This window comes from Pelecanus crispus, chromosome 5 (assembly GCF_030463565.1).
Source record: "Pelecanus crispus isolate bPelCri1 chromosome 5, bPelCri1.pri, whole genome shotgun sequence".
Taxonomy (NCBI): Eukaryota; Metazoa; Chordata; class Aves; order Pelecaniformes; family Pelecanidae; genus Pelecanus; species Pelecanus crispus.
Genome location: NC_134647.1, coordinates 53,730,883 through 53,746,821, shown reverse-complemented (window position 1 = coordinate 53,746,821; position 15,939 = coordinate 53,730,883). Strand labels below are relative to the sequence as shown.

The window sequence follows — 15,939 nt, the reverse complement described above, 5'->3', positions numbered from 1 at the left end:
CCCTTCGCACGGCTCTCCTGTCACCGGAGCAGCCTCCGGCTCACTCTGGGCGACTCGGTCTCCCACCTATGCAGTGCTGGGTACAGGCAATATTGTTAAAACCATCGCTCTTCCGAGCCCCGGGTTGCTCAGAAAGCCGGAGGCTGCTTCTCCTCTCAGGGACAGCATCACGCAGGGGACAGATCCCTAACGCAGGCCAGGCAGGGTCTGGAGAGGGGGGACAGGCTCTGCTTTGGTGACTGATATTCCCAGGAGCTGTGATGGGCTGCACTCATCTTAGAAAGTGGCTTTTGGCATCCTGATTCAATTTTATTTTTTAAGCAGGGCTTTAGCTATGCTGAGAGTCAAAAAAAAAAAAAAAAAAAAAAAAGATCAAATGAGAATCATCTATGGTGCTCTGGCCAAATTTCAAATTGGGACTGGGTAGCTGTGACTCAGAAGCATGTTTATAACCATGCAGGAATGGAAGTTTTTTTCCAGGAACAAATTCGTTACCTGCTGGATTAGGAAGATATGTTTTCCCCATTTGCAAAGGAGAAGCCCTGCCAAGCCAAGCACCTCTGCAGCAGGGAGGCAGAATCCCCGGGCTGGTGCAGCTCACCGATGGACACCCAGGATGCGGGTGGAGAAGGTCCAAGCAGCTCCAGGATGGCATCTCCAGAGGAGGGTACCACACATCTCTGCCTAATGTTCATCTGTGCAGATGTTAGCAGCTGTGGTAGGGGCCACAACAGCCCTGTTGGCATCCCTTCTGCCAACAAAGCCCCGGGCCAGGCACGATGGCCTTGGCTACACTGCAGACACTCTGCACTGCCTTGCAGCAAGGCAACTCTCACCCAAGCCAAGGCAAGTGTTTCCTCTCTGCCATCTGCTCACTTTTTTTGGTAGCAGCCTTGCCCAACTCAGTGCTCCCCACAAGCTGCCTGCCTCACCAGGACGTGCCTTCCTCGGCACTAAAAACAGAGAGGAGCATCATCGTCTTGCAAAACTGCCCGGACACATCCCCAGCACAGACCTGAAGGGCTGACTTCTCAGGGTCAGCACTGTAATTTATTCACCGAGAAATCAGACAGCAGGAAGACTAGTGAAAGCCAGCAAATTTCACACCAGGCTCTAAACTATGCATCCAGATTTAAGCAACTGCCACTACTCCACTAAAATCCTCCCGGTCATTTGGCTGAAGCAGCCACAGCAGTTGTCACACAGCAGCGTGGCAGAAAAACTTGAAACTGCTTTATGCTGAAAGTGTAATTTGCTGCACACTGCCATAAAACATACCCGCATTCACAAATACTGCTGGTTTTACTTACAAGACCCATGAGTCCAACAACCAGTCTTGGCATCTTTAAAATCAATGGGGTAACAATCTTGTAAAGCTCTCCTTCCTGGGATGGAGGAATAACCCTCTGGAAATGGTGGTTTTTGTTGCTGTATCTTCCCCTGCAACAAGCTCTCGCAAGCAGGAGCGCAGGTGAGGTGCAGAAGCAGCAGTAGCATAGCAGCTCTCACCCAGCCTTCCCCCCTGCAGCCCCTTCCCAAGACACAAGATGCAGCACACCTTGCCTTCCCACCCCAGAAATCCCTTTTCCTAACCTCTCTGCAAATGTTTGCCTAAGAGAATCCAGCCCAGAGCATCTTTGGCCCCATTTTTTAAAACACCTGCCAGTTCTCAGCTGCCAAGAAAAATGCCACACAAACCTGAAGCAAAATGCCACACAAACAGGAGTGTAGTTTGCTGTTGGTCCCACTCAAACCCACAACGTCCCACCACACCCTAGCAGGGCCCACCAGTCCCCAGCTTCTCTAGGGGCAAGATGCCAGAGCTGATGGCACATGTTAGCCATGTTTTTTCAGGGAGATCCAGGCAGAGCCTGGAAGAAAACCCGTGGTCCTCCATCCCTTTTCCTCCTCCCCTCGCTGTGCATATGCAGATGCTTCCCAGTGGCTGATCTGTGGTGACATCCATCTGTATGAACAAAGGAGAGACACGATAAAGGTGTCTCCGCAAGTCAGATGGGATGTCAGAACAGGGATCAGGCACTGTGTACAATCTGCTTCTTGTGCTCTCCCCAAGTGTTCTTCAGCACAGGCCAGGCGTACCAAGATGCCAGTACCTCAGCCCAGCACCAGGTCCTGCTCGGGTGGCCCGAGCCCTGGGGCTCGCCACTGCCCACAGTGCCCTGGAATCATAAGCACCCCAAGCTAAACTCCTCACATGCCTGTTGAAGCCACCAAAAGTGCCCAAATGCACCACAGAGCCTTGAAGTTGGATGTTCCCCCACACTGCATCACTGTGGGACTGGGGCAGCTCATACATCAGAGCTACCAATAAGATAGAAGGATGCTGTGTCTTGAATCAAAACGGGATTCAGCAACTAAGCGATCGCAGGCTGAAAGAGCTGGGAAAGGTTTAAAGGACAGCCAAGAAACCTCCGGCCCTGTGAATTTATGGGGACACAGCAGAGCTGTGCATCCAGCCCTGCAAAACCCGCAGGAGTTGGTTTTGGCACTTGGTCTCACTCTACCACCACGAAGCTCAGTGCCTGCACTCACCCACCTCCCCAGGGGGTACGCAGGTCTTTGTACTCTCCAAAAAGCCCAAACCAAAGCCAAGCCAAAGGCCACCTTTGCAGCTGTGTACACCACCAAACAAGCACAAGGGGTTTGCTGACAGCTCAGGCAGAGGCGGGCGAGACCACAACCCTCTCCAAACCAAGGGGCAGCATCACTTTGCCCCAGTGCTGGCCGCAGCGATGCTGTCGTGGCTTAACCCCAGCCAGCAACTAAGCACCACGCAGCCACCTGCTCACTCCCCCTGCCCCAGTGGGATGGGGGAGAGAGTCGGAGGAGTAAGAGTGAGAAACACTCCTGGGTTGAGATAAGAACAGTTTAATAATTGAAATAAAGTAAAATAGTAGTAGTAATAATAACATACAAAGCAAGTGATGCACGATGCAATTGCTCACCACCCGCCGACCGATACCCAGACAGTTCCCGAGCAGCGATTGCTGCCCCCCGGCCACCCCCCCCCACCCCCACCCCCCCCAGTTTACATACTGAGCATGACGTCATATGGTATGGAATAGCCCTTTGGTCAGTTTGGATCAACTATTCTGGCTGTGCCCCCTCCCAGTTTCTTGTGCACATGGCAGAGCATGGGAAGCTGAAAAGTCCTTGACTAGTGTAAGCAGTACTCAGCAACAATTAAAACATCAGTGTGTTATCAGCATTCTTCTCCTACTAAATCCAAAACACAGTACTATGCCAGCTACTAGGAAGAAAATTAACTCTATCCCAGCCAAAACCAGGACAGATGCCATGAAGGAGGGAAGCATCCCCCAGCCTGCCACTGCCCGCTCTCCTATTTCCTGCTGAAACACCCCACACTGAGTGTTTCCAAGGACTGCAGCACTCCTTGGGCTAACTGTCTCTGCCTTAGGCTGTGAGGCTTCACAGCTCAGCTGAAGAGGCCTGAAATAATCACCCATTAATAAATTGCCCAGAGTGCCCTGCTGCTTTATTTAGCCTTGCGAGTCGGGCTCTAATTAGCATTTGCAGCCACACCCTGGCTGCTCAGGGCAGGCACACAGCAATCCTACCTCCCGGAGAACAGCTATCCACCTGCCCCTGCTTTTCCATCAGATTAAAGCAAATTTCCATTTCCTGCTTCCAAATCCTTCTGCACAACCTCTCCCCTCAGCCAAGCATCCCAGCCCCACACTAGCTGAGCTGGCAGCAGGTGAGATATAACCTCTCCATCCTCCCCTGTCTCTGATGGGTCCAGTTTTGGGCACTGCATTCCCAGAGAGGCTGACTCGAGAGAATCCAATGGGAAAAAATAGGGATATTTGAGAATGACCCTGCCAATAGGACTGGGGCTGGGCAGCACGGATAGGAGGAGACCAAGGAGAGGAGGAGCACTGCCCCGGGGGTGTATTTCCCTTCTTGCCACCAAAGACCTGCAAGCACAGGGCTCGAGGGGGCAGATCCTGCCACAGCCAAACACCAAAACAAACACCAAGGTTTATGGGTGCATGGGAATGAGGAGATCGAGCTCGAAAAAGACATCCCCAGGGCCAGCCACAGACAGTCAACAGGAGAAAGCTTATTTCTAGCCTGCCAAAGGGTTGGAGAGGGATTTTTTTTAAAGCATTTTTTCAACGTCTGCACTCCCTGAAGCTGAAGAAATCCCTCACTTTCTCCATCAGTATCCTCATGACCCCTCTGGTGCAGCAGCGTTAGCTCCTGCTAAAGCCAGCGGAAGACTTTCCCCTCCTTAGATCTCCTCTTCACCCCCACAAAAGGCAGGTCCATGCCCGAGGACCATCCTGTGCTTTCTCTGATCCTCTGCCTGCCCTGAAAGGCTCAAGTCAGACAAACACAGCAACCATGGTACCAGTGAGCACAGTGACAATGGAGCCTCCTGCCTTCGGGCTGCAAATATCCCTGGCAATCAAAAGAAAGCTGGACCAGAAACCCACCATCTCCATCCTCAATCTCATGAAGCCAAACTCACAGGCTCAGCTTTCTCAGAAGCAACCTGCTAGCAAACAGGGTGTCTTCAATAAAATTACATTGTCAGGACAAGAGCCAGGAGAAGATGGAGCTGTTGAAAAAATTTTCCAGCAAGTCTGAACTTACTCTGAGCAGCTGATGCTCAAGAAAGCCAGAGAAGCCCCATCCCTGGCACACAGCCAGGAAGGAGATGCTGCTTCCATCTTCCAAACCTGTGAAAGAGAAAAGGCCAAAGAGCAAAACCTCTCTCCAAAAGCTACTCAGTGCTGGGAGGTGCGAAAAAAACGTCCCCCTTGCCGCAGCGACAGGCAGCCATCAACTCGACAGCCTCTGCGAAGGCAAACACCCTCGCCCATCCCCAGGAAAGCGTGGCTGAGTGATATTCCTCAATGGGAAGAAGTTCATTGAAGAATTTTTAGGCTTATTTCCACTCGAGCAAATGCACAGAGAAGACAGTTACAACACGTTAGCTACTGTTTTATTGTCTCACGAGCTAGAGTGGGGAAAAAAGGTCCCCTGTGAAACTCCTCTGATGACACAAAAGGACTTGTGGTTCATATCAGAACTCATGAAGACAACGCATGTTTTGCTATGGCATCATCCACCACGGTGGTGTGCCCCAGGCTCACAGGAAAGCTGCTTTCCATAAAGTAACCCTCATGCAGATGGTTAGCATCGTCCCTGAAAGATGAGACACAACACTGGCTCTTTCGGGTGTGTTTTGGGAAGGACGATGCCACACTGATCTCCTTTGGCACTATGTGGTCCCCCACAGCTGGGGATGAGCACCAGCATGTTCTTCCCAGTTAAAGAGCAAGAGCCTTGCTGGTGTGCATAGTGCCAGCCCCAAACCAGTCAAGCAACAGAAACAGCAACATATTTTGTGTGACCCATACACCTGTAACCCTGCACCAAAAGTCGCAGAGCAGACTTTCCCATTGAGCGTGCAAAAGGTAAGTGGAGACAAGAAATGTATCTCTCCTCTCTGCTTTTCTAAGCAAGATCCTTTGATGTTTCAAAGGCCACCTTGGGAAATCAAGAGTCACATCTGAAAGCTGCTTTAATACAACTTCAGGGACCTTCCTAACTTTTCACATCGATTTTTTTCAGCTCTCATGCAGAGCAAGCAGTCCAAGCCAGGGATTAATGTTCATCATGCACAATGCAGCAAACACCTTCTGAACTAGAAAGGACCAACTGGCAAGTGCAGAAAAGCCCATAATCCTTCAGAGGCAGCTGAACTGAGATCGTGTCCCACACATGCACACACAGTAGAAATTTCACTGTCACTGGCATTCATTTGTGCAGTTAGGTGGAAGTGCCATTTCCATGATACAGATAAGTCCGCAAGGAGCAAGTCTCTCTGCAACAGGTTATGCACTAATGCTCACAGCTGGGTTTTCCTCAAACTTTCAAAAACCTTTCCCAAGTTTGAAGACTGTGCAGTCTGAAATGAAGAAAATACCATTTTGGGAGTGCACAACGAGACATCATCTATGTTTTAAAATGTAAAACGTTGAGTTAAATGAAAAATAAGTTATAGTCTGATTGGACTAGATACCTCCTGGGGTCCCTTCCACCCTCAATTATCTTATTACCCTGTCATCTCTTAAACACAAATAGCATGAGGGGGTGGGGTGTACTACACCTTAGAAACTGTGAATAGAAAATAACGTGAACTATATACACTTGAGAGGCTGGAAAGTACCTCTCCCACAAACATCTCCTGGCTAGCAGACAGCCCCCACATCAGAATCACAGAGGGACAAGCTGGGGGCTGCCGGGGACAAGGGAACAGGTTGGATTATTCCAGGGGAGAGAAAGGACAAGGGCGCAAACGAGTGTTGAATACCAGAAGTTTCACTGCACTCATGCTGCACCGAATCATGCTCACAGTGCAGGGAGATGATATAAAACTGGAACTGATAAAACAGAGAGTTGTGCTGCCATCCAGAGGGACTTTGACAGCCTGGAGAAACAGGCAAAGGAACGGCATGAAATTCAGCTTCAAGGGGAATGCCAAGTCCTGCACTTGGGGAAGAACAACCCAGTACATGGTGGCTGGGAAGCAGCTTGGCAGAAAAAGTGTTGAGGGACCTGGTGGACACCAAGCTGACCATGAGCCAGCACTGTGTTCTTGCAGGAAAGGAGGCCAACAGCCTCCTGGGCTGCATTAGGCAAAAAGCTGCCAGCAGGTCGAGGAGGTGACCCCTTCCCCTCTGCTCAGCCCTGGTGAGGCACATCCAGAGTGCTGCAACCCCAGGACAGGGGAGACATGGGCTTGCTGGAGCAACGCCAGCAAAGGCAACTAAAAGGAGTGGAACATCCGCCCTACAAAGAGAAACCGGGAGAGCTGGGGCTGCTCAGCCTGGCTGGAAAAAGCTCTGAGCAGATCTTATCAATGTGTATGAACACCAGATGGTGGGGAGTAAAGGCAGAGCCAGGCTCTTCTCTGTGGCACCTAGTGACTGGACAAGAGGCAATGGACACAAGCTGCAATAAAAGAAACTCCATTTATACACAGGAATAAGCTTTTTGACTGTGAGGAGGACTGAGTATTTGGGACAGGTTGCCCAGACAGGTTGTGGAGTCTCCATCCCTGGAGATACTAAAAACCTGCCTGGACATGGTCCAGGGCAGCCTGCTCTAGGTGACCCTGCTTGAGCAATGCAATGGACCAGGTGACCTCCAGAGGTCCCTTCCTACCTCACCGCCTCCCAGCAATTCTTCGCTTCTGAGCCCTGGCCAGCCCCAGGGTAAGGGGAAAGCTCTCTCCAAATGCTGGTTCCTGGGAAGCACAACCAGCCCCAGCACAGTGCATGGCTTCAGCGCAGCCCTGAGGTGTGCTAGTGAAGCTTTCCGACACCCACAGCTGCAGCTGAGACTCCAGTGAGGGAAGCAGGAACAAGGCGTGCCAGGATGTGGTGACAAAACATGAGGCAGCAGCTCCTGAGCAGAGGCACCCACCGGGAACCGCCTCATCCTCCACATTCAGCAACCAGCTCCTAACAAGCCCAGCTCCCTGGAAGAGTGGCCTCAGCCGCACAGGAAGGCTGAGACCGACCGTAACTGCCCACCCTCCCGGCAGGCCTTGGGAGGCTTTACAAAATCACCTGAATTAACTCAGAAAGGGAATTCTTCCTCCAGGGTGTGCCAGAAACCCAGACTTTGAGGCAGTTCAGGGAAAGATGCTGCTATTTTCATGCTGTTGCCAGGATATTCAGCAGAACTCGAGTTCATCCCAGGTCAGAAAACAATCTCCTCCCCATGCATCGAAACCTTGGTCTGCACTGAAGGGAAAGGGGGAGAGCACAGGGAGGTCCAGGGCAGATACCTCTAGGAGAGATGCTCCTCTGCTGCTCAAGGCCAGGTTACCATAATAAAAGCTATATTTCACTGCCCCCAGATTTAGCACATCCACAGCCCTTTCCAGCACCTGCATTGCTACTCTTGCAGGATAAAACATAAGCAGGGAGAGTCGTCTTATCTAAGACACACTCATTAGGCTCTTGGAGAGGTTAACTGCTTTGTCCTAGGCTGCAGAGGACTTGCATAAGAGACATGCATGAGTCTCCATAAAGGATGGTGCCAGGTATGGGAGCCTGGCTTTGCCTGTCACTGACATCTCAGGGCTTTCACCCGTAGAGCCCCTGCAGCTCCTGCCAGCTGCCTATGCTGTCCCTATCCCCCAGGCTCCTGGGCACACAGCAGGAGATATCTGAACAGGAGCCCACGGTGCAGAAGGATGCGGCTAAGCTGCCTCTGACAGTGACCAACGCTGCAGAGGCGCTGGAGGAGGAAAGTAATCTACCTCCCAGAGCAGGGTCAGGGAGGGAGGCATGAGGAGGGGTGACAGGCACTGGACACTGGTGCCGGAGCCAAGACCAGGAGGGGATGCCAGGGCACCTTCTTCCTCCCTGGCAGAACTTATGGGGGAGCAAGGGCTGCTGTTTTGTAGGTCCCTCCCTCCCAACATCAACGCTGCAGTCAAGAGCCAAGCACTCTCCTCCAGCCCCTTGCCCCCAGCCTCACGCTGGTGCAGGATGGTACCAAGCAGCCCCCCACGGAGCCCACTTGGGTGGGCAGGAGCTGCTGCACAGAGCAGGGCTGCTGCTTACAGCACAGCAGCAACACCCACTACATCCAACACCTCTCTCAAAACTGCCACAGAGCTACCGGCATCTGTGATGGCAACTCAGAGCTATCCTGGGGCTTGTCCCTTCCCTGCAGATCTGAGGGGGGCCAGGGCAAAGGGCACTGGTCCAGCCAGGGCCACGCAGCTGCCAAAGCAGCCCCAGCCCGGGGGGCATTTCCCAAGCAGCCTTGCTGGCACCAAGGAGCAAGCAGCAGTGCCGCCCTGTGCGCGCTCCTGCCCTCTCCATCACTGCAGCCAATTAAACCCAGATGGTGCGACGCGCTGGGGAATATGCTGGGAAGCAGCGACGAAGCTGGCAGCCCAGTGCACACCAAGGGGTCCCTTTGTCTCATTCAGCACCAAGGAAAAAAAAAATTAAAAAAAAGGATATAAAAAAAAAAGTCAGCTTCATTTGTAATCTGGAATGCAGAGTGTGCACATAACCAGGCAGAGACTGCCAAGTCGTAAAGAGCCCCTGAGATCTGTTAGCAACACCCTGTGCATTTTCACAGTTTCTTCTGTTCTCTTACTTCTTCCAATAAAACTGCATGAAGGCAGAGCTGCAGTAACGTTACACTCCAGCCCAACAGGCTCATCACGATCTGTGTTGCAGGTACAGATCTGAGCGAGCAGCAGAAATCTCTCCTGCCCTGCCGCTCCGTGGACCACAGGCTCACAGATGGGCTATGGGGATCTCACTGCAGATCACACCATGCAAGGGAGACCTAGCAAGCTCCTAGCATCAAAGCCATTAGCTCTGATGCTACAAGACAGGAGATCGCTTTTAACAACCCTATACTTTAGGAGCACTCTCCTGTACCATGGGCAGAGTGCATCGCTTCCCACAGGACACTGAAACCTGCCACCCGTCACCCCTGAGCTGCAGGTACTTCAACACCGAATTACAGCATCCCACCTCCACAGTATCACCTCCAAACTGTGCCACGACCCAGCTTCTTTCCCTAAATTCTCCCCATCTCCCATGCTCCTTTCCTGACCTCTGGGAATCAGGCTTTTCCATGCATCTTTGCTGTAGATATCATTCCAAAATGAGGGCACAGCTTGCATTCCCCAAACTGCACAAGCTAAACGCAACAAATACCCACGCACATGTGGTTTTAAGCCATGCAAGGCAGGTTTGGGTCCTCTCTGTTGCAAATTCAGCTTGAGGCTTTTCTGGGATGTTCCCCGGGTGGCTCTGCCTGTCCTTACCACTGGCTAAGGAATCAGCTGCTCAGCCTAGAAAAGCCACAGGAGGTTCCCCGTTTGCTTATTTTGACAAGGAGCTTTTCTTTTGAGCCAAACGCAGTCCAAACAATGCTGCCACACACACATACAAAGACACCAGTGATTCAACCACGACCACTCCACGCAGCAGCAGCAGGCCAAGCCTTGCTGAAGCACAGCAGATATCTCCATCCCCAACCCTAACATGTGAATAGTGGGATGGAGGGCAGGGCATCAGGCTGGGACACTGGAAAATGGGGTTTAGTGTCTGCCTTGGGCTTAAGTCCCCTACACAAGAACAAGGTGGGCTGGTACATGAACCCTTCACCATGAAGTTAAGCCTCCCACAGAGCCACTGCCCTGCACATGTTTGAGTGGCACGTGGTAGACTTTTCTGCTCGCTGCCTCGGTTTCCCCATGAAAAAACAGGGGAAAGAGCATTTTTCCCCTCCTGTTCTTATTCCATCTTAAGGGGAAAGCGCATTTCACTTGTGGATTTATTCACTGACAAAAGGCAACAGAGATGGAGGCTTGGAATGGATCAGACACGCTGACGCTAACACCGGTGAGTAAGAAAAAGCCTTCACTTCTCGTCCTTCATTGCAACCCAGCACAAGAGCGGCTGCAGGCAAACATCTGGCAGCACACCAGGAATGCTGCATCTCCAAAGACAAAGCTAGCCCAGGGGAGCAGAGGTCTTTTATGCAGCAGAGGAGAGGCACACGTGGCACTCGCTCCCCATGCCCACCCCACCACATGCCACCCAGCCACAGCTGGCAAACAGGAGCCCGGAGGGGACCTCCAGCAGCTACCCAGTCACTCCCGGAGTCCTGAGCAAGGCAGGCTCATGTTGGAAACACGTGTCAGGTTTAACTCGTGTAAGACAGACAGTACTCAGAGCACAATGTTTAACCAAAAACTCCCCAGAAGCCTTGTGAAGGAGGTGCAGACCTCTCTGAACCACCCTGGCTTAACTCATCAAGTTTTGGCAACAAGGGGCGGGGGGGGGGGGTTGGAAGCAGTTATTCTGGGCCTGCCCTGACACTGTGGGCAAGCCGGCCATCCCCCTGGGTCTGCCACAGCTCAAAGCTGAGCAGAAAAGCCATTTTCCTGGTTCCCCATGTTCCATCTAATGTCCACCACAACGCTGGGGCCACGGGAGAGTACCACTCCCACCGATGGCTGAGCTCCATGCTCACTGGTGCTCACTGGGAGTCTTAGCATGAGACCTCCCAGGCAAAAGCCCTTAGGGCGATTCAACCCATGCCCGCCTGCAACATTGGCCCTTCCAAAAATTAAATCACAGGGAATTTGCATTATTACTAATAAAATCATAGATAAGTAAATCAATTTGTTTTCTCTCTCCCACATGCTATCCATCTAGTTCCAGAGAGCATCCATAGCACCAGGGTTACCAGCTCTGCACACTGGCCTGGACTTTGGCAAAGTCTTTGGGGAAACATCACTGGTTTAGGAGTCCGATGTTAAAGCAGGGGCATCTGGCATGTGGGTTTTTGTGGGCTGAAGGTGTATCAGGGCACCTAACTCTGGGAGAGATATGGATCCAGCCCTCTGGGACTCAGCCTGCCGTGTTGAGATCACCGGCTCCCCAGGAATTGACTTGGCCAGGACGGGCAGTGGGGCTCTCTGGTCCTCGGTGGGACACAAGGTCTGCAAAGCCTGAGCGCTGCCGTCCATGCCAGAGCCCGGTGTCTCCCCTGGCAGCAGGGGCTTCTGCAAAGTGCCAGCACCTCCACCTCCTGCAGGCCACAGGCTTGGGCAGCTGCAAGGAGAGCACCCTAAGGCCAGACCCTGACAACAACAAACCCGGGCTGGCGAAGGAGGACAGCCCATCCCAAAGTTCAGGGATGCCTGCCGTAGACGTGATTCCCCATGCACACCCACAAAACCATTGTAAAGCAGGCTGAAATACCAAAACCAAGCATCCAAGAGCTGGGAAATGCAAAAATTGGACCCTACCAGCCTGGGGAAACACACAATTAAACAGGGAGAGGTTGGGATGGCAGCCGCCTGCGTATTCCCATTGCGTTAGAGACAGAAATATTAGGCTTTGTGTTTGAGTTACTGCTAGACGGAGAAGCCGGTGGCAGCAAAAGGGGCACATCCCTCATGGTATGAGCAGGAAGGGCTCCAGTTTCATCTCCCTGCCACAAAATAGAGCTGTAGTCATCCAGGCAGTTAATTAGCGAGCAGCCGTTCTAGGAACTCGCTCTGCCAGCCGACAATTAGCGAGGCCATCCCTCTGCTTCCTGCCCGGCCATGATTTATTCATCTGGCATCCCTGGTGGGTCGCGAAAGATAACAAGGCACAGAGCGCTTGCCGAGCCCATATGTCAATTTATTTCCCCTGCGCAGGGCTTCCTGAGTCACCGGCCAGGAGGTTCCCTGGGCACAAAAGGATGAGGACTGAGCTGAAAGGGCTGGGGAGAGCCCGCCTCGCTGATGGGCTGCCCTCCAAAAAAAAAAAAAAAAAAAAGGCAAGAGCAGCCTCAGTGCCATCACAAACAATTTCATTGTGCAAAGCATCCCAGAGAAATCCCACCTGCTTCAAATGGGCAGAGCACTAACCTGGATCTCACCGAAACAACATGCCACATCTAATTAATAGAGGAGCTCCCAGCTCCTTCACCACACCACTGTTTTATAATACACTGATTATTCCCCAAATAAAGTGCTCAAGGCAGGGAGCTGCTCCAGACCAGCGATATTGCAGCATGATGTTCTGCAGCAGCTTATCCCGGGAAATTTTGCTGAGTAGACACAAGGGGGGGAACCTTACAATTTAAATGCAGTTTGTGCAGCAAATGCTGGGCAAGAGAGAACAGTACAGGACCTGGAGCTAGGTTTCTTTTGCAGCACCAAGACAAATTATGGGAAAAAATTAAAGGAAAATAATAAGTAAAATAAGTGGGTTCTAGCTTTACCAAGCACTTCTCTTCCATTCTCCCAGGTTTGTTAATGTCTCCAGCTTGCTCCGATTCAGGGGGACCTGGCCACTTCCTATGGTTAAATACAAATCCCCTTGCAGCAGGGCTCAAGGCACAGTAAAAGCAGGTGATGGCCCCAAATGCATCCAAAAGCCCCTATGCAGCCAAGGGAAACTTCATCCCAGCCAGTCCTCAGAGACAGAGAACTTCCAAGTTCCCTTTTGCCAGGCTCTCCATCCCACTAACAGCACCGCAATTTGGGGAACCCCCTCACCTGCAGGGGCTTCTTTGCACCATTCCCATCAGATGCCTCCCTCCAGCTCAGAGCCAAGAGAAGCACCTCTAACCATTTCAGCTGACAAATGCTTGCCTCCCGCACACGACACACTGGTATCTCTCTCCATCTCTCGCGCACACACCCCGCAAACTCACACCATCAGAAAAATACCATGGTCCAGCCAGCTCAGGCCAGCCCAAGCCCTGCAGGACCTGCGGAATGTGCTGAGCCCCAGGGCAGGGCAGGATGGGTGCTGCACGAGGTCCCAGCTGCTGGAGGCAGGACCACGCATCCCATCAGTTTTCAGAGCACAGAGACAGGAAAGGACCCAGAAGAGGTGTAACAGAGTGAGGGAAAAAAAAACCCAAAATACCTCATTCCCTCTGTTTCAAGTTGTTCCCTGCCTTTAAAAATCCTCCCTGAAAAACAAACACAATGGGGAAAAGCAGCCCAGCTTAGGAGTGCCAGGAGACTGAGCACGGCTGGTGTTGGCTGCTCCATGGGGGTGACACTGATGTGACACCCCACAGCCCCCCCACAAGCCCCACAGAGGACTGGGAACGCTCCCGCTCCCCCCGGCTGCCCACCTGGGCTAGGGGCTCTCCAGTACTTACTCCCACTCCTTCCTCCGCGCCTGCGGCGTGCTTTGCATCTTGTGCGCCTCATGCGCCTTGATAATGTCCCTCTGCTCGATCAGTCCTCCCCGCCGGCGCTTGATAACATCCGGGCTCACGGGGACGTACTGGCCGAGCCCCAGGTCGAAGGTGCTGCCCATCTCCGTGCCGGCTTCGGCATCCCGGGACCGGGGCTCATAAAGGGCGTCGAAGCTGGCAGCACGCGAGACCAGGGCCTCGGCCAGGCTCTCGGGCTCCAGCAGGTTGCAGGACTGGGTGGTTTGCATCAGGCCAAGCCGGTGCTTGCGCCACGTCTCCTCCTCGGGCAGGGCCAGGAGGTAGCGGGGGGAGGCAGCATCCAGCTCAGCCCCCCTGCCCGGCGCCGGGGTGCTGACGGAGCACGTGCCGAATCCCAGCATCTTTGGTGCTGTTGTAGTTCATCACTCTGGAGGGGCACAAGACAGAGAGGGGAGGCTCAGGGATTTGCTCCATTTGCCCCCCAATTCCCTCCCTTCCTCACACACCAACTGAAAGTCCCATTTGTCCTGGGTTTGTTGGGCTAGACCCTCTCAAACCAGGTACAAGGCACACAGCACTGGACCCCAAGGCTAGGGGAAGGGGTAGCACATCCTGCCTTACTGCTCTCCTCCTCCTTCCCAATCCGGGCACTCTGCACCTCTTGAACCCGCAGCGCTCTGACCCCACAGCCAGCCCTCCCTGGGGTCCCTGGAGCAGCACAGCTCCCCGTGGCTGGACCACAATGTGATGAGCCCCCACGTTGTCTCATGGGCAGGAAAAGAGGAGATTTGGGAGACCTGAATCAAACCACTGCTGTGCTGCTTTTGGGTTTGCATGGGGTTTTGAGGGGGGTTTTGGGGGGTTTTTTCTCTTGGGTTTTTTTTTTTTTTTGCTTTTGAAGAGGGTTGGGGGCTGGCACGGCACAGCTCAGCTGAGAACATGACCTGGTAACCCACAGCACGGTTCTCCCCCTCCAGCCCAGCAGGCAGCCATGCATTCGCCAAAAAGCCAGCCGCTGCCTGCACTCAGCTGCCCACGCAGGCAGGGGCCATGCAAGCAGCAGGCATGCCAGCAGATGGTGCAGTGCCCTCGCATGCTGCCTCCCAGGTGGGCACAGCGCTGGAGCATCCCTGCCCAGAGCATCCATGTGCCCCCTCCAGCCCCACGCTCCCGCGATGAGGGACGGGCAGCCTGGCAGAGACAGGCAGCAGCTTAGGAGACTGGATGTAGGAAATATCAGCGCGGCTTTGACTCGGAAACTGCACATTGGAGCAAAAGGCTCAGGAACGCTGCCAGAAACACCGCGCTGAGCAATGCTCCTTGGCTAAGCAAAATAGATGATGCTCTATAGACAGGAGATGCTTGCATCTGAGAATACACCCAAAGCCTTGTCATGGTGAAATGCTTTATTCTCATGTTGGAGAAGCTCCGTTCAACATGTTATTGCTGCAGGAAGGGCTTCACTCCAGCAGTCCCCGAAATTCACATACACACCCCCCCACCCCAGCCCTTGCCCATGATGGAGCTGAAAGAAGGGACAAGAGAAAAAGAGCAAGGCAGCAGGCGCTTCACACGGGGGCTGTCACCCCCTTCCTAACTACATCCCTGACATGGGGGAAAACAACCCAGCAAGGGAAAGGAGGTTTTAAACCCTCTAAAATATGGCAATAACACAGCAAATTGAGCGTATCGGTCATCTTAACCCCTTCCCAGGGTGTTGTTTGGAGACACCTGAACTGCTCCTCCAGAGCAACAGGGAGGCAAGAACAACGGCCAGGAGAAAGGCTGGGAAATCACCACACCAGGAGCAAAAAGAAATTCAATAGAGGAAAAAAAAAAACAAACCCAAGAGTAACCAAGAGGAAAAACAGAGCATGGGCCCCCATGCTAGCCAAAATAAGCTTGACATCCCCACGCCACAGGGGAAGGGATACACAGCACAGCCAGGGAAGCATCCTATCGCCTTCAGGTCTGTGGTGCTGCATTGCAAATATGCAGTGTCTAAAGTTGCCCCCAAATTTAAACCTGCCCAGTCCAAGGGATACTCACCCCTTGGCAAGCTCTCCAGAAAGAAAAAGGCAACTGCCGTTAAGAGCCTTGGCAAATTAATTAGCACATCGATAAGGAGTTTGGCTGCTCCCGCTGAAAGCTATAAATAGATTCTTCACTACTTTGCTTACCCATGCAACTTATTTTTTCTAAAGG

At 52.8% G+C, this 15,939-nt stretch overlaps 1 protein-coding gene across 1 annotated transcript in view; it reads right to left on the bottom strand.

The window, feature by feature from the left end:
• The window catches only part of CACNA1E (calcium voltage-gated channel subunit alpha1 E), a 114,035-nt gene extending 99,900 nt beyond the window's left edge, over positions 1–14,135 (bottom strand). Inside the window, exon 1 of the mRNA XM_075710071.1 lies at positions 13,717–14,135. Within this exon, the coding sequence (XP_075566186.1) occupies positions 13,717–14,135 (419 nt within the window). The remainder of the gene's footprint in view (positions 1–13,716) is intronic.
• Positions 14,136–15,939: the final 1,804 nt, after the last annotated feature.